General features: G+C 43.2%; 1 protein-coding gene across 4 annotated transcripts in view; it reads left to right on the top strand.

The window, feature by feature from the left end:
* Slc35d2 (solute carrier family 35 member D2) overlaps positions 1 to 18,869 on the top strand; it is a 51,425-nt gene that overhangs the window by 16,956 nt on the left and 15,600 nt on the right. For 3 of the 4 annotated variants that reach the window (XM_077792237.1, XM_077792240.1, XM_077792239.1), the window contains exons 4-8: positions 3,151 to 3,218; positions 6,013 to 6,084; positions 6,809 to 6,877; positions 10,337 to 10,439; positions 11,588 to 11,680. In XM_077792237.1, coding sequence (XP_077648363.1) covers positions 3,151 to 3,218; positions 6,013 to 6,084; positions 6,809 to 6,877; positions 10,337 to 10,439; positions 11,588 to 11,680 — 405 coding nt within the window. The remainder of the gene's footprint in view (positions 1 to 3,150; positions 3,219 to 6,012; positions 6,085 to 6,808; positions 6,878 to 10,336; positions 10,440 to 11,587; positions 11,681 to 18,869) is intronic. The other variant, XM_077792238.1, reaches the window with a different exon arrangement.

The following is an 18,869-nucleotide window of genomic DNA, read 5'->3' as shown; positions in this document are numbered from 1 at the left end:
TAGCTTCCTTTGGGTTTTATGTAAACAACAAAAATTACAGTTTTATTTCAACCTTCTAATTTTTATTTCTTTTACTTGCTTTACTATATAGAATTTGTTAATAGGAATGGTAACAATGGGCTTCTTTGATCTCAAAGGGAAAGCTTTTACTAGTTCATCAATAAGTGGGGTTTTTGGTAGATACTTTCCACTTATTTTGACTTTATAACTTAGTGACTCAAACAATAGTCATTGTATTATCTCTCCTAGTAATTAAAGAGTTTCATAAAGGCTCAATTGGGCAGTTCTGGTTTAGGGCTCCCATATAGTTGTAGACAGACAGTGGCTAGAACTGAATTAATTAAGGAATTGGTTAGTGCAGCTGGAGGCTGGTCATTCAATCTCTCTTACTGTTATCTCCTAGTTTCACCTTATGGTCACCAGTGTAAGCTAGTTGGGCTTCCTTACAAGATGGTGGGCAAGGGGTTAAGAATGTTTATCTGGAGGCCACAGGCCTTAAGGGTGACGGTTCTGGCAAGCAAGACCCCAACTGCATTGCCTTTTATGATCTGTTCTCATAGGTCACATGTCATCTGTATTAGTCATAACAGTTACACCCAAGTTTAAGAAGGGACGTAAGCTCTACCTCTGGATGGAAGGGATTCCACTGCAACTATAAATCAATTTGAGCAGGATTGACATCTTTAAAGTATGGAATCTGGCTCACATTTTGAGGGGAAGAGAGGGGACATGGGGATAAAAAATATGGTGGGATGATATGGACATCATTACCCTAAGTGCATGTATGAAGACCCAAATGGTATGACTCTACTTCATATACAACCAGAGATAGGAAAAACTGTGCTCTCTCTCTATATATAATATGAATTGTAAGTATTCTGCTGTCATATATAACAAATTAGAATAAAAAAAGAAAGTTCTGTCAAATAGCTTTCAACTATTAAAAATGTAATTATTTTTATATGAGAAAAAAAAAGAAGAGCACTCACTGTCACCTGTGAGAGTGTGGGCTTGACTTTTTTCTTGGCTTTTCTGTCAGGGTTTTTAGAATTGTTTTCATTTTTTTAAAAATTTTGAGTCTATATCACTAGCTGCTTAAAATTTTAAATTGGTAAATCTTCCTGGTGAATAAAAGTGTCTAATAATATGAAGTGGGTAGAACTTTTCTGTTCCTGCTCTTTTAGTGTAGGTACCTTGGAATTTCTAATATATTTTTATCTCCTCTTTTTTAAAAAAATAAATATCTATTTATATCTATCCATATATTTACTGCTTCCTTTTCTATTTTTTGTGCATCTCACACTTTGCTTTTTCTTACTGATCGAGTGCTTCCTGTGAATTTACGTTAGTGATGATCTGCTCCGGTGGATTACCATGGTTTTCATTGGTCTGTGTTAAATGGGTTAAGTTTGGCCTGAAGCTGCTTCTGTATATATTTTAAGTTTGGCCTAAATATTTCTTTGTATATAGTGACCTATAAACTAACTTGGTGTGTAAGTGGACTGTAACCTCTCTTGTAATAAGGAGCTGAGTCTCAAGCAATTACAAGTGGACAAAGGTTCAGAGCATCCAAATAGGACAGCTGGGAGCTGTAACCAGTTGAGCTGTAACCAACTGGCCCGTCGCTGGGCCTCACTGCCATCTTCCACGTGGGGCCTGCGCCACGGTGGGGCCCGGCATTCTGAACCGTCTTTGGTCTGGATGACTTCCCAATTCTAAAATTGAAATAAAGCCAATTAAGAGCTACAAAACTAGATTTGTTGTAATTCTTTTAACATCTGGAGAAGTCTAAATTTCACCTTTGTTTTTTGAAAGGGGAAGAATTCCAGCATGGCTCAACAGTGGAGATAGAATTCTGCCGCCCTCTGGCTGACCTTGTGTCTCTGGGTTCTGTTTTTCCTTTTATCTTTGGCCAAGGGGTTCCTCTCTGTCTTTTCAGCTCTTTTATGAAGATTTTAAATTATTTAATCTAGCATTATAAAAAAAATCGTTCTCAGCCAGGAATTTTAGCATAAATAATCTAACTTACTGTTACCAGAACCTAGAAGTCAGTATTGTTTTTATTTCTAATTATAAATGGAAATGAGATTCACAGGTCCTTTTCGATAGCCAGATCCTCTAGGTTGTGATCCTGCCAGCTTTGTTCTTGTTGAGTAATTTGTAGGCTGTTAGCCAGAATTTTAACTAGTAAAGGGGAACTTTCTAGATCCATGATCCCATCTTCCTTAAATTCTCTTTCTTGGTCAAATCTGCTCATAAAATTTTATAACTATTTTTGGTAGATGGCAGTATTGCAAAACCTTTCAAAGCATATCTTATCTGAGTGGCGTGCTTAAGGTCCTATTAGCAGAAAAAGCAATGTTGGCCTCACCTTGATAGCTGTGGACTATTAGATCAGTTAATAAGTGCTGAGTTATCAAAGGATCTTATGAAAGGATACTTTCTTTTCCGGGTTCAAGACTAGGTCTTACATTCTGTTGGTTTCTCCATTATATTTGATATAGTATTTCTCTTGATAGTCGGAAAATAGCTTAGGAGCTCAGTTCGTGGTGAACCCAATTCAAATACAAAGGTTACCCTGTTTGACCTTAGTAGATGTTTAATCACTGTAGACCTTTAAAACAGATAAAGTAACTCCAAAGTAATGTGGCCAGCATGCACCCTGAAAGGGTCACTAACCTGGTGACCTTTCAGTAAGAGACAGGAGGCTATGCCTTGGTCCAGAGTAGTAAATACAGGCACAGATAGAATCGGCACACCTTATCTCTGGCCTTTGTAACCACAAAGTACAGATAGCCATCTTCAACTCACCAGTCCAACCTGGGTCTCCCTGCAAGAGAGTTCCTTGTTCACATCCTTTAGGTAAATATTCTGTTAAAATGGGCAAGGTCAAGAGTTCAGTTTCTTTACCTTGTCTCCCCTGGCCCACCCCAGATAACGATGTCACTGCTCTCCTATCTACTGAGAAACACACAGAGAAACCCCTGACTATATTTTAGATTCTGGAAAACCCACCATTGAGCAGACAAAGGAACCTACATGATTTGCCTGCTGCTCAAAATGAGTGTTACCATTTTTATATGCAGAGGAAGACATACTGTTGGATTTCTAACCAATTTTCTTTCTGTCTCTTTCTAATTTTATTTGAAGCTGTTCCCTTTGCCTCTCCTCTACGTCGGAAACCACCTCAGTGGATTATCAGGCACAAGTAAATTAAGGTACGGAGAGGGAGAGGGGTGGTGGGGTGCTGACTCACCCATCTTCTTCCAGTGGTTGCAAAACTAAGTTTGATTTTGCAGGAAGCCCTGGTTCCCTTGGGCCACATAGAGAAGGCAATGCTACTTAGTAATTTTAGAAAGGAAGCTGTAGTTTTGAGTTGAATTGGCCAATTTTTGGGGAATGTTTTTATTTTAATATTTACTTTTTAGTTTTTTTTTTAGGTGGACACAGTATCTTTATTTTATTTTTATGTGGTGCTGAGGATTGAACCCAGTGCCTCGCGCATGCCAGGCGAGCATGCTACCACTTGAGCCACATCCCCAGCCCCTTTGGGAATGTTAAAAAGCTTATATTCATATATTTACATTTTCAGTGTAGAACATGAGCTCTGTAGACATCAAGCTAAAGAAGCCCTGATTGATCTGGGTAGATTTGTTTATGTGAATATGGTTGTGTATAACTTTTGGTTTCATATAAAAGCAGGAACGTTTTGTCGGGTTTGGTCGGGGAATAAACAACAGACACATTCAGTTGTGGACCGTCTGCTTCTCACATTCCCACTGCATTGATTTCAGCATCCCTTGATTACTTTTGCTAAAAAATCCAACGTAAAAGCCTCGCACGGTGGCGCACACCTGTAATCCCAGCAGCTCAGGAGGCTGAGGCAGGAGGATGCTGAGTTCAAAGCCAGTCTCAGCAATTTAGCAAGGCCCTAAGCAATTTAGCGAGACTCTGTCTCAAAAAGAAAAAAAAGAAAGGGTTGGGGATGTGGCTCAGTGGTTAAGCGCCCCTGGGTTCAATCCTGGTACCAAAACAAAAACAAAACAAAAAAAGCACTGTAAAAAAGTGAAAATGAGGGCTGGGAAAGACAAAGCCATCTGATAACCAGAAAGTGTGGTGTGACATGTGTAGTCTCGTTGAACACACACGAAGGGAGACCCAAGGACGAGAAGAGAAGTCTGCAAAGGTGACAGAAACAGAGGGGCATTTGTGCAGGAGGGTGGAGGAAGGTGGGAGGAGGCCGGAGGAGGCCCCGGTGGTGCTGCCTTCACCCCCAGGTGGAGCAGCCCCTGTGAAGGTCTCTGGGGATTCGCGCTTCCTTCTGGGGACAGAGCAGTCACCTTGCCCTAATTGCCTCACATCTTAGCTTCCTGTGCTCCAGTCTCTGGTTGCTGATGATTTGCAAAAGTCTATCCTTTCCTGTAGGACCCCTCCCTCCCTCCCTCCCTCCCTCCCTCCCTCCCTTCCTTCCTTCCTTCCTTCCCTCCTTCCTTCCTTCCCAGGGATAGAACTCAGGGCCACTCAACCACCAGGCCACATCCGCAGCCCTTTTTTGTATTTTATTTAGAGACAGGGTCTCACTGAGTTACTTAGGCCTCACTAATTTGCTGAGGCTGGTTTTGAATTTATGATCCTCCTGTCTCAGCCTCCCAAGCTGATGGGATTATAGGCATTGCCCACATGCCCTGACCTCTTTTATTTTTTATTTTCAGACAGGGTCTCACTGAATTGCTTAGAGCCTTGCTAAGTTGCTGAGGCTGGCTTTGAACTCGCAATCCTCCTGCCTCCGCCTCCTGAGCTGCAAAAGTCACATTTTAAGGGTAGAGATCAGTTACATTAAGTATATTCACAGTGTTGTGCAGTTGCAGCTTCGATCTGTTCCCCGAACGTTTTCATCATCCCATGATGAAACTCTGTTGATGAAACTGTAATTCCTTCTTTCCCTCATCCCCTAGCTCCTGGTTATCTCTGTTCTACTTTCTGTCTCTCTGAATTTGCTGTCCTTCGTTGGGATCACACAATATCTGTCCTTTTCTGGTGTGCTTATTCACATAGAGTGACATTTCCAAGGTTCATCCATGTGGTAGCACATATTGGAATTTCATTCCTTTTGAAGACTGAATAATCCTCCACTGCATATACATCTGTGTCATTTCAGCAACCATTTGTGAAAGCTTTTGATTTTGATGAGGTCCAATTTATCTATTTTTTTATTTTTTCTGTTATCAATTTACTGATGTGTTCTTTTGTGATTTTATTATTGTATTTGAGAAGATTTTGCTTGACCCGAGGTCATAAAGATCTGCTATGCTTTCTTCTAAGAGTCTTATAGTTTTAGTTCCTATATTCAGGCCCTTGATGCATTTTGAAGTAATTTTTAGTGTATGGTGTGAGGTAGGACTCGGATTCCGTTCTTTTGCACGTGGCTGTGTGTTTGACCCAGCCAACCTTTCAGACCTTGGCGGAAAGCACTGTTCTTTCCTTTTCTGTCGTATTATCTTGGTACAATTTCCACTGTATTGGAAATTGGCTGGCCATAGTTATAGAGAATTGTTTCTTGACCCTTAATTCTGTTTCATTGATAACGTATGTAAACCAGTCGGAAGCAGATTGTGTGGCCTGGAAGGCAGTGCTGATGGCTGGGTCATCACAGCCTTGTGGGGAGTTTTGAAATGGGAAGGTGCCTTGTTCCTGTTCCACCTCCAGGATCCCTTGAGCTTCCATGTGAATTTTGGAATCTGCTTGTCCGTTTCTCCAAAGGAAAAGGAAAAGGAAGCCAGTTGAGACCTTCTTGGGATCTGTGTTGAGTCTGCATGTGAAAGGGGCATGAAATTCTTTCATCTGTTTGCTTTTATTACTCAGCATGATTTATTAAAGGTCGACAGGAGAATTCAGGTTGATGTATTTAAGTTGACAAATGAATGGGCTTAATGAAAAGTGGAAAACCTGTTTAAAGCAACAAGGAGAGCCGGCCCTGGGAGCCTGACGCCTGCCCGCCCCTCTTCCCCACAGCCTGCCCATGTTCACGGTGCTCAGGAAGTTCACCATTCCGCTCACCCTGCTCCTGGAGACCGTCGTCCTCGGGTGCGTGACTTCTGTCTTTCCCCCGCTCCTCCCCGTGTTCCCTGTCCCCTGCAGTATTTTTACGCGGCAGATTCTAGCCATCCAGCCCTCTTTCCAAGTGGCTGACTTAAATTTTTCATTTTACATTAGACAAATAACACATGTTCATGGTAGAAAATTATAAAGGGAAAATCGACCGCCCTCACACAGTTAGAGGTCCGGGGAGGCAGAGGGCATAGAGAAGGAGGGTGGTCCGTGGAGGACAGGGGGGCGGGATATCAGGGAAACCAGTTCTGATGCAGTGACTGTGATAGAACATCAGAATGAATTCATTTTTATAACGTTGGTATAAAAGTTTCTCATGAGGATATTCAAGCTGGCATTCAAAAGGGCACTTTTTAATTTTGTTGTGAAGGTTATCTGGATGAAATTTAGTGGATGGTTCAGTGTGTTAAGCCTTAGTATTGAATTTTATCTTGACCTTCCAATGCTCCATCCACGTCCCTGCAAACGGCACCTAGCAGCAGGCTCGCCCTTGTGACCAGAGATACCAGTTTATAATTAAATTAAGAAAACGGTCTAAGAAATAATTTTGGTCTGAATTATAAACACTTTAGAACTTTTTCTACATGAAGCATTGTCAGATTTGGGGGGTAAATCGGCTAATACCTCGGTTCAGTTTGTTTCAAAAACAGAATCCACATTTACCCCGCCCCCTCCTCTCCTGCTTATTCATTTTCCACAGGAAACAGTACTCGTTGGGCATCGTGGCCAGTGTCTTTGCCATCATCCTGGGCGCTTTCATAGCAGCTGGGTAAGACTCTTTCTTTGTGCCTCTGACAATAGGCCCAGCCCCTCCTCAGTTTCTCATTTTCCACCTGGCTGCAGTTGAATCGACCAGCTCGGAGGCAAAGCTGTTGAGGTCAGTGGAATCCCCATGCTGTCCTGTGAGTGTTCCTGTGAGTGTCCCACGGGCTCCCTCAGTGGCCAGGATATTTCTGAGCATGAATACAGCAAGCATCGCCGGACATTAGCATTAGCACAGCCATTTTCTCTTTCACAGAAAAGTAGTAACTGCTTAATTTTATTACCAAATGTCTTCAATTGAAAAATTTTACTTGCACTGTTCTTAGGTATCTGATGAAAAATGACAGATTTGGGTTGGGGGCCGTGTAGCTCGGTGGTCGAGCGTGTGCTTAGCCTACATGAGGCCCTGGATTCAATTTCCAGCATCAGAAAATCCCAGAACAGATTTATGAAGCCCTTTAGTGTTGTTTTATCATCCTTAGAGGTATCATGAAGTGTTTTGGGCTGTGGGCCAACACTGTTGGAGTATGACGACCCCAGGGGTAGAATGCTGTCATTTAACCGTGTTGTATGTTTGGGGCACAAGCCAATGGTTACGTTAATTGTTAATATGCAAAAGCAGGAATGAGGAGTCTAAATTTGCATTTGCAAGTGTATAGAATACTCAGATTCCTGTCTTTTTTGGAGGGGGGGTGTGGGCACTGGGGATTGAACTCAGGAGCACCTGACCACTGAACCCCCTCCCTAGCCCTATTTTGTATTTTATTTAGAGACAGGGTCTCATTGAGTTGCTTAGCACCTTGCTTTTGCTGAGGCTGGCTTTGAACTCTTGATCCTCCTGCCTCAGCTTCCCGAGTCACTGGGATTACAGGTGTGTGCCTGGCTTCCTGTCTTTTATAGTATGGTGCCTAATGTATGCCTGCAGTTAAATTTCCTGGGTTCTAAGCTGTTTCTAATTTCTCTGGGCACCAGTTTCCTCATGTGCAAAGTAAAGTAAAGCTTTTGTCCAGAAGTTCCAAGTGTCACCTCCTCCTCCTCCATTCTTTTTTTCAAAGCAAGTCACATGGCCAGAAAAAAATTGAAGTAGAATCGTCTTCAGATGACTCTACATGACAACAATGAATCTGCTCTGATTATATAGCAAGTAAATCACTCCCACTTCTGTGCACTTAGTACTGGCCTAAATGACTGATGGGTAAGACACCTGAGACCAGGTCACCCTGCCGGGTGTGGGAACATGGCTGTCGGGAACCCCTGGCCCCCCAACATGGGGAGGCTGAGGACTCTGGGAATTTCCTTCAGCCCCTCCAGACCTCTTCTCCCCATGCCTCTAGACTCCTGACTTTTCCTCCTTATCCAGCTGTTAACAGAGACACTTTAGACAAATTTAGCAGAGTGTATTGGAGCAAAGGAACAGTCTGGAAATTCTGTAACTCTCAGAGCCAGCGTAGACTCAGAGAGCTCCGTCCAGCAGTGCACCAGGCAGCCTTATGGACGGACAATGGAAGTGAGGCACAGAGGCAGCTGGACTGAGCCTTCGCCTTATCCGAGCACGGTCTCAAGAGTTGACTGCCTGCACTGACTCAAGCCTGGTGGTGGCCTGAGACTCAGCTGTGTGTTGTCAAACCTCGGCTTTCAGTCAGTCAGTCTAGGTACTAAGCTAGCTTGTGGTGCATGGTGTGAGGACTCTCCTTGGGAGACGTCCTCAAGCCAAAGTCAGATGAGTTTCTTTGTGCAGTGCTGGGGATGGACGTGGGGACGCATGCGCACTAAGCAGGTGCTCCACCACTGAGCTGCACCCCAGCCTCCGTTTGTTTTAACATAACTCTGCTGTGTTGTGGAGCGCAGACGCTTCTCCATGATGAGTCAGGCGTGAGTGGGCAAGAGATGTAAAGACCCTTACTTGGAGGAAAATCCCCTTTCTGTGATGGAACTGGAGAATTCTGATGTATGATAATAACCTGAAAGCGATGTGCATTCCCACAAAGATATTTGTAGGTGGTAATACCAGTGGAAGTCTCAAGCAAAAATGTGATTTAATTGGCATGCAGATTTTGATGCAGTTTTGGCCTCTCTATTGTGTTCCCTTTGGTTGGAGATGATCTTATTTCGATGTTGCGGGGGAGTCCAAATACGCCACCACACAATATGCCACCTTGGGATGAAGGTTATTTTGAGCTAAAGGCAACTGGGAATCAGCGGAGGCCTCGGAGTCAGGCATAAATGTCTTTGTGGAGGTGGCCCCTTCTGCCCCGGAGAGAGGAGGAGGGCAGCTCTTCCCACTGAAGAGAGAGCCGGGCAGCCCCGAAATGAATCCACACCTCAAACCCCAGCAACCTTTCTCCTCCGTTATTCCCCTTGCATATTTCCTAGTCACTTCCCACAATTTATTTGTCCCTTGATGTCCAACCCTCTATCCTTTGTTAAAATGTCATGTGAGTCCCCCTGTCAAGCTGTTTCTTTGGGGTTTACTCTTCTGTGAACTCCTGTGCATGTAAAATTCGAATAAGGTTTGTGTTCCTTTTTTTTCCTGTTGATCTGTCTTTTGTCAATTAGTCAGACCCAGCTGGCTGTGGTGGCCACACCTCTAGGAGACTGAGGCAGGAGGATTGCTTGAGGCTAGGAGTGGGAGGCTAGCTGGGCAACTTAGTGAAATCCTGTCAATCCATTCATCCATCTGTCCATAATATGTTAATTCCCACATTCCTACATTCATTCATTCACAGGCCCCCAGGTACTGAACCTAACAGGATAGAGGGAAAGTTTATCTTCCCTGGAAGTTGATAGTTGTGAATTCTGACAAGGGTCTGGTATTGTCTATAAGGATGAAGTGCAAGTGTGTGAATCCCATCATATATCAATTACTGTTCTCTAACACCTATGTCATATCCCCCAAACATTTTTATATTGGCATTATTTTTTTTAAAAGATTGTTTCAAAAACCACAGGAATAGGATGGCTTGGGAAGAGTTTTGTAGACCCTGGGGGTGTCTGCCTTGCCCTTTAGATGGACAGGGCACTGTTTGGCAGCAGATGGAGGTATCCCGTCCTCATAGGGCCCTCTTACCCAGTCCCTCCCCTGCTGTCCCACAAGGGCTGCACCCTGGGGATGGCCCTGTTCACAGCAATAAGCAGAGCCATTGGTGGGTCTCCCCTTAGGAGAGTCAGGGTTCCCCGTTATCACGCTGACTTCCAGAGAGCAAGACAGGGCTTGCAGGGGGATGGGTACAGTCCCTGGGTCATAAGCTCTGTGTAATTAAGTTGAAGCCACCCGATTGGCTGGTTTTCTTTTTGTCTGGAGGCAAAATTAACCTTTCTCCAGCAGTGAAGGGAAAATATGCCGTATAAGCGTTGCTAGGTTGTTACTGGGGTTGGATGTGGGTTTGATTAGGAAAAGCAGGCAGGCTTTGAGGCCAAGGGAGGAGGAGTTCCTGAATAACCCCCCTGTCTTTTGTTCTCCTACCAGGTCTGACCTTGCTTTTAACCTGGAAGGCTACGCCATTGTATTCCTAAATGATATCTTCACGGCAGCAAATGGAGTCTATACCAAGCAGAAAATGGACCCAAAGGTACCGGGTCTTCCCTCCTGTGGCTTTAGGCTTTACCATCTGCCCCCAAGAAGATGCGAAAAATGGAAAAATGGATTTCTACAGTTGGCACATAGTTTATGTAATACGATTGATCAATCACTCATTTCATCCTAATTATCTTATCTGTGTATGTTCTTGTTACTCTTAGTCTTGGAAAATTTGGGGTGAAAATTAGATAGGAGGGGAGAAGTTGTCACAGTCCCAATGTACAGACAACAGCAGAGCACATCATGGCTCCGTCAGCTCGGTCACCAGTGACCACGGCAAAGTCCGGGGCGGGACACTTGTTTGGAGAGTGTGGAGTCTGCGGGTGGGACAGACCCCGCTCTCCCTGGCCATGGTGACTTTGAACCTCAGCTTCTCCAACCTCAGCTTCCTCACCCATGACACGAGTAGCCTGGACAGGATCCCTGGTGGTCCTCCAGCAGGACCTGCCTCCTCTGATCCCCAGGGGCCGGCCCGGAGCTCTCTGGCCTGGGTCTGCCGCAGTGGGGGCCCCAGCTGTTCCAGGAAGCTGTGGAGGATGAGCCGGCCATATGGCTCTTTGTTCCTGGTTCTTTGTGTAGAAGGAGGGAGTTCTCCCTGACAGGCCTTTTTTTTTTTTTTTAATCTGTATGGCCATTTGTTTCTTTTATTGGTGGCGGTTTTACAAAAACATGTTTGTTGCCTTTTGAAAAACCACAATAGGTCAGCCTTGTTGGTGGAGAGGTGGTGTGGCCTCTCCTGTGGAAGTGAATACACCAGGGCTCTTCTTCAGTGCAGACGGCAGATGTTTTAAAGGAGCTGTTTATGTTAACAGTTTTCATCTCCTTTACTGTGTTCCAGATTTCTTTAAAACAAAAAGAAAAGCTCACAGAGTCAGAATGTCCAAGGGGGTGGAAACTTGGCCTCCTTTTCATTTCATCCATTTTGTCTGTAGTTTTTGGTGTAAAATAAATATTTATTCTGAAACCAAAATACAATTGAAATGAAGCATTTTCTGTTGGGAATTTGTTATAAAATATTCCAGTAGAGAGTCGGTGAGAATACATGTTCTAACGTTGTGTAGATTCGTAGTTGAATGAATAGCTCCAGGAAATTTAATGCTTGTATTCTGAAATTCAGTGGGGTTTTCTTTGTTTTTGTAGGAACTAGGGAAATATGGGGTGCTTTTCTATAATGCCTGCTTCATGATCATTCCAACTCTTATTATTAGTGTCTCCACCGGAGACCTTCAGCAGGTAAGTGGATAAAATGGTCAATACAACTTTCCTTAGCCATCTTTTAAAATTTCAATATTTAACATTTGGTACTCACTGAAATAAAATGCATACATGTATATCTTATATATAGTATATAGGATCACACACACACACACACACACACACACACACCTCAGATCCCTATGTATATAGAATTACCAGGAAGGTACATAAAATGTTATGTCTGGGAGCTGGGCATGGTGTCATGTACCCTGGTCCCAGATACTCTGGAGGCTGAGGTGGGAAGAATAGTTCAAGACCAGCCTGGGCAACAGAATGAGACTCCATTTCAAAAAGAAAATCAAAAGCTATTTGAGGGCTGTGGTTGTAGCTCAGTGGTAGGCACTGGGTCCATCCTCAGCACCACATTAAAAAAGAAAAAGGTGTTTGATGTGCCTGATATTTAACACCCTTAGACACATGGAGGCAGCAGGATCTTGTTGACAAGAACTCAGGACTTGCAAATTTTTGGAAAACAACAATCAAAATCTGAGTCTGAGTCCCACTGTCCTTCTTTGTTGATGTGGGGACCCTGGGAAAATTACTTCCTTGGGAAAGAAATTTTGATAGTTTAAAAATGGGTTTCTTTGTTATTTTTATTATAGACATTTTGAAACATTTGCAAAGTAGGGAGAATAATTCCATGAACTGTCCTCTCTCGGTCCCTAGCTTCTTGGCATTTCGTTGTGCTGATTTTATCTGTTCCCATCCAGCCTCACCTCTTCCCGCTTCTGCAGTATTTTAAAAGAGACCCCAGACATCGTACCATTTGTACATCTAAACATTCCAGGGTCTACCTTTGGCTGTTGGAAAGGTATTGTTCTTTCTGAATTTGCCCTGCTTAACTTAGCCAATGCTTATTCATGAAAGACAGATAAGATGGTCAATTAGGCCCAATATCTCTGTCTACTCTCAAATGTAAAGCTTCCCGAGTGCCAACTGCAACACCACGAATGGAAAATTCCACACCTGAATCGTTTGTGGTGGGTCACAGTAAAAATGTAGGCACACTAAAAATAATGAATAAAATTACCTTCAGGCTACATGTGATCACGGTATATAAAACACATGTGAGTTTCATGTTCAGACCTGGGTTCCATTCCCAAGATGTCTTATTATTTTTTTCACCCATTACATATTTAAAATAAAAAAAGAAATCTGAAGCACTTCTGGTCCCAAGCATTGCAGATGAGGGATACTCAGCCAGCCTTAAGGTGTCAGGCCCAGTGGGAGGGAGAGGAGGACAGGTCTGCCAGGGAATGACCACTCCCCATGTTAAGGTTCATCATGACGGCTTCCAGGGATACACGCCCCGACTCCTCTAAGTTGAAAGCCCCACAGCTTCTATGATTTTTTTTTTTTTTTTTGGTACTAGGGAATGAACCCAGGGTTGTTTAACCACTGAGCCACATCCCAGCCTTTTTATAGTTTATTTGGAAACAGGGTCTTGTTGAGTTGCTCAGGACCTCGCCAAGTTGCTGAGGCTGGCTCTGAACCTGTGATCCTCGTGCCTCAGCCTCCCAGGCCTGCTGCTGGGATGACAGGCGTGCACCACCGTGCTTGGGCAGCTTCTATGAATTTTGCCTGTATTGAGAGGTGATGTTTAAGTTCATGTAGGAAATGGGGGGTGAGGGGAAAATCCCATCAGGTTGCCTCTGCTCACTGTCCCCCTTCTGGCCAGGTGTTAACCCTCCCTTTGCTGGACTGGGTGGCTGGTTCAGGGGGCTTCTGAGAGGACAGTTCTTCTATTGTAACAATGAGCACAGTCATCGAAGTTGATCGTATTTGCAGCCCTTTCAGGCTCTGAAGGATTTGGGGCTGCAGGACTTCTGGGGTAGAAGGCCGGGCTCATTGCTCTTCCTTCAGCTACACAGTTCTTCCCCCAGAAGCTGGAAGCCACAGAAGGGCCCAGTAGCCAAATCCCCAGGGGTGAACAGCCGTGTCCATGTATTTATATCAAAACCTGCCAACAGGCATCCGTTTTGATAAAGAGCTCTCTGTCTCAGGTTAGCAGGGACACTGTGTGAACCCGGGACTCACGGTGAGTTCAGTGTTGGAAGACGGAGCGAGCTCCTCCCCCCAGCACCTCTCCAGCAGACGCAATGTCTGAAAACACAATATTTATTTTTTACCTGTCATTAGTCCATTTTAAACCAAGTTGGTGTCAGCGACCTTACACAAAATTATGAGTCTCAACAAAGTGGCCCTAGTGGTGTGTCTATTTCATTATTATAGAATAGAAATGAGTTGTTCTGTTGAATCACTGGAAGTTATCTGTTCTGGAATTCTGGTGTCTTGTAGCTGTTTCAGAGATATATTTAATTCTAGGAATGAAAATGTACACACTTGAGTTGGGGATATGGCTCAGTGGTAAAAGGCTTGCCTGGGTTTGATCCTTGCATGGGAAAAAAAAAGTTTAGAAATTCTTACACACTCCTAGAATGCCTACTCGGGACTAAGAGCATATTTTCCTGTAGGAGCACTATGATGAGTGACAAAAGAAATATTAGGAACTTATGGGTAAAACGGCCTGGGAATACAGCTTATAATACCACTTCTGTAGGAACGTGTATTCCCACATCCAAATCATTGACTTCTAAACTTGTAGCCTGGGGTTTTCGGAAGCTGCCACAGGCTTGCAATGATTATGCGCCATTCTCCTATTTTCTCGTGTGATAGTTAATATTTATTGAGGAACTGTTATATATCTGTGTGTTTCAAAGCATCGTTCATGAACTATCTCATGACATTCCTAGAACCATCCTGGGGAGAGGAAGTACTGCTGTGAATCCCATTTTATAGCAAGGAATTTAGGGCTTAGTGTTTAAGAAACTTCCAAGAACCGCAGGCGATGGATAGATCCAGGCCCTCTGGCCCTAGAAACACAGTCTTTGCTGTATGTAACGGCAGTTATTTTGTTTGGATAGAGAAACTGTTCATGTTTCTTTCCTTCCCATGTAAAAACTATAATAACCCTTGTATCTTATAGAGTGCAAGAGGCCTAACATATTCAAATAGTCTTTGTCTTTTATTTGTCATTAAATTCGAGTCATTAATTGATTTTGAGATGAGGTCTTGCTGTGTTGCCCAGACTGGTCTCAAACTCCTGGACTCAAATGACCCTCCTGCTTCAGCCTCCCCAGAAGCTGGGACTTCGGGTGTGGGCCTCCGCAGCTGGCTAGTCCCCATCTAAACGTGGTTTGATTTTTGTACTTGGCAGTAATGTAAAATGAGGCTCATTCAGGAGGAGCCATACTTCATTTTGTGTTTTGTTCTTCTGTGCGAGCGCTGGTGTGGTATGAACCTCTGTCCAGATGCCACGGCTGCCAGGCAGCCACACACGTGATCACACACACAGATCAGGGTTTGCTCAGCTGATACCGCCCAACTGTGGGCTCCGGGTGAGTGCAGGTAGGCCAGGCTCAGCTCTGACTTTCAGTAGGTCAGTGTATCAGTGCATTTTTGCCTTATGACATATTCAACTGATGGTGGTGGGTTGGAAAGTGACCCTATGGGTGAGTCAAGGAGCATCTGAAATTTGTTAAATCCTGACATTCAGGAAGAATATCCTCCTTCTCTTCTCCGTGTGTTGGAGAACCCCAGTGTTGACCCCATCTTTCCTCTTCCCTTTGACAGACTCTGAAGATTTCAAACAGAACTTCCCTTCCCCACCTTAGTGCTTAGTTTTTACTAAAATTCCAAATGGATCAAAGAGTTCGATTTATAAGCTTACTATTAATAAAAATTATAAGAGAAATGGAAGACATTTATAACCAGAAGAGAAGCTCAGTGGTAGAGTGCTTGCGCCTATCCTTAGAACTACATAAAAATAAACAATAAAAATAAAGGCATTGTGTTCATCTACAACTACAAGCAAGGGGGGGGTTCTCTAAAATGACAAATATTTTTAAACTTTTAATTCATGTAAAAAGTTAAAGTAAAAAATGTGACTATATTTTAATTTTAAAATATCTGATAAGATATTTTATTTAATTTTAAAATATCTGATAAGAGATGCTGGAAGATGCAGGATATGTACCATAATCAGGATGCAAAAACATGAGCAACTTTGTAGAAGAGCATGGTGAGTGCTCTTTGTTTGTTGAATCAGGTAAAGCTTGGGAATTTGTGAGCATCTGGGAGCCTACAATAGAAAGCTCCTCCTTCTCGGCCACATCTGGGTTAACTGTACTGAGACTGAAGGATGGGCTAGAACAAAGGTTCACTCTTCTTTTTAATGATAGGAAAAATAGGTTGAGTCCTTTTTCCTGGTGGACTGGGAGCAGGAAAGAGGGAGAAGGAGAGGTAGTGGCAAACTTGCTGGTGACTCACCACCCTGGCAATTCAGTCGGGACTCTGGATTCACATCCTTGGCAGGTCTTTTAACAGCACCTTGGTTTTACCTCTGAACAGTGAGGTCGGAGATGACAGCTCCTCTTGTTGACATATCAGGCCCTTGGAAAATACTCAGTGGGTGAACTTTGCTTAGCCATGAATCCCTGCAGTAGGTCCCAAGTACATCTAGTGTATTGTAGTTGATGAATGAGGGTAACAATATAAAAAACCCCCAAGTGCACCATGAAGAAGATGGTTCCTCCTGAATGAGCCTCACTTTCACATCATTGCAAAGTACCAAAATCAAACCACGTTAAGACAGGGACGAGCCGGGTACGGAGGCCCACACTTGAAGTCCCAGCTTCTCGGGAGGCTGAAGCAGGAGGGTCATTTGAGCCCAGGAGTCTGAGACCAGTCTGGGTAACACAGCAAGACCTCATCTCAAAATTAATTAATGACTCGAATTTAATGAAAAATAAAAGACAAAGACTATTTGAATATGTTAGGCCTCTTGCACTCTATAAGATATAAGGGTTATTATAGTTTTTACATGTGAAGGAAATACTCCAACATACTTGGACTGCAACAGTAAGTCTAAAGGAAGAACTACTTTATTATTACTCACCTTTAATTATTTCCTGTTTTATTATGCTAGATTATTTCTCAAAATGCCACTAGTACAGCATTATTATTATGATGATGTTATTTTTGTGTACTGGGCATTGAACCCAGGGCTTCATGGGTGCTAGACACATGTTGTACCATGGACCTACTTTCCCAGTCCTTTATTTACTTACTTTTGTGATGCCGGAGATCAAACCCAGGGCCTCAGCCGGGCCTGGTGGTGCACACCTTTAGTCCTAGCAGCTCGGGAGGATTGCAAGTTCAAAGCTAGCCTCAGCAACTTAGGTACTAAAACAATTTAGTGAGACCCTGTCTCAAAATAAAATTCAAAAAGTGCTGGGGTGTTGTTCAGTGGTTAAGGCTCATGGGTTTAATCCCTGTTACCAAAACAAAAACAACAACCCAAAACCCCCAGGGCCTCATGCATGCTAGGCAAGCACCCTACCAGTGAGCCGCATCCCCAGCCCCTTATTTTTATTTTCTTTTGAGACAGGATCTTGTTAAGTTGCCCAGGCTGGCCTTGAATTTATTATCCTCCTGCCTTAGCCTCCCAAGTAGCTGGGATTAAAGGCATGTGCCTCCTTGCCCAGTTATAACTAAAGAAGCAATACTGGGGCTGGGGCTGGGGCTCAGTGGTGGAGCACTTGCTTAGCAAGTATGAGGCATTGGGTTTGATTCTCAGCATCACATATAAATAAGTAAATAAAGGTCCATCAGCAACTAATAAAAAATATATTTTTTTAAAAAAGAAACAAAGCTAAAATTTGTAAAAACTAAATTGGGTGAAGAGTAAATGTACCCAGAGCTTCACCCATGCTAAGCACGAACTTTACCACTGAGCTACACCCAGGCTCCCAAAGTATGCATTAAAAAGTTTTGTTTTTTAATGATGGAAATTTGAAGCACATATAGACGCATAGAGAATAATAAACAAACCCCATGTGCCCATCCCCTGTTTCAACAATTATCAACGTTTAATGTCTATCTTTTCTTTTTGTTTTTATTAAAACATCTTTATGGTGCATTATAATTGAACATGATCGAGATTCCTTGTTACGTATTCCTACAGGCACACAGTACAACAATGTAACTTGGCTAATTCTCTCCCCAGTATTTTCTCTCTCCTTTGTTCCCTCCTTCCTCTAGTTCCTTTCCTCCATTCTACTGGTCTCTCTTCTTCTTCTTTTTTTTTTTATGAGATACCTCCTTTTCTACCCTTTTTCTACCTAGCTTCCACATAGGACCCTTGACTTTCTGAGTTTTTGTGTATCTTTTTGTTAGGAGACGGGGCAGAGTATTACTAATGAGTCAGTGTCAGCAAAGTGTGCAAGGCTGTATGAATTGGAGGAGAGAATTCCCTTTTAATTGTTTAAAAATTTGAATAACAATTTGAAAACATATTTAAATAGTTTTAAATGATTCAGTTGCTAAAACTTGGCTAGCAAAGTATTGCTTAGTAGAAAGAGAATAGAACTTTGATCTAAGCATGTTATTGAGCACGTTGCTTCAGTGGTCTTGAGTCGCCTTAAAATCAGTTTTGAGCCGGATGCAGTGGTGCATCTCAGTATCGTGGGAGGCTGATGCAGGAGGATCACATGTTCAAAGCCAGCCCCAGCAAATTTGGGAAGTCCTGAGCAACTTAGCAAGACCCTGCCTCAAAATAAAAATGAAAGGGGCTGAGAATGTGGCTCAGTGGTTAAGTGCTCCTGGGTTCAATACCTGCTACCAAAAAAAAAGGAGGAGGAGGAGGAAGGGGAGGGGGAGGGGAAGGAGAGAGAGGGGGAGGGGAGAAGGAGGGGGAGAGGGGGGAAGGAGAGGGGGATGGGGCGGAAATAAATCAGTTTTGGATGCAGGCAAGAGAAAAATCATAATACTCCTTTTTATTGTTACCTGTCATTTCTACATGGTTTATTTAAACTTGTCTATCATATTCTTCACCTTCCATTATTTGATTGCTATGTAAATAGCAAATACTAGCTCATTTGTCCATGATGTAAATTCTTGAAAACAGTCTGTGAACTTGAACTTTCCTTGCCAATGTTACTGATTTTTTTGAGCTTGTCACCTTCGAAGTTCAACTTCACTTCATCTTCACATCAGCCTGTGCAGGAAGGTTTTTTCCCCCCGGATTTCCCATTTTGTACAATGAACTTGAGATTTGGGGAGGGAAGTAAATTTGTCCATTGTCACATAACTTGTGTGACCTAGG

This window comes from Urocitellus parryii, chromosome 13, assembly GCF_045843805.1.
Source record: "Urocitellus parryii isolate mUroPar1 chromosome 13, mUroPar1.hap1, whole genome shotgun sequence".
NCBI classification, from domain to species: Eukaryota; Metazoa; Chordata; class Mammalia; order Rodentia; family Sciuridae; genus Urocitellus; species Urocitellus parryii.
The sequence above is the reverse complement of the archived record's forward strand: the minus strand, read 5'-3'. Positions and strand labels throughout refer to the sequence as shown.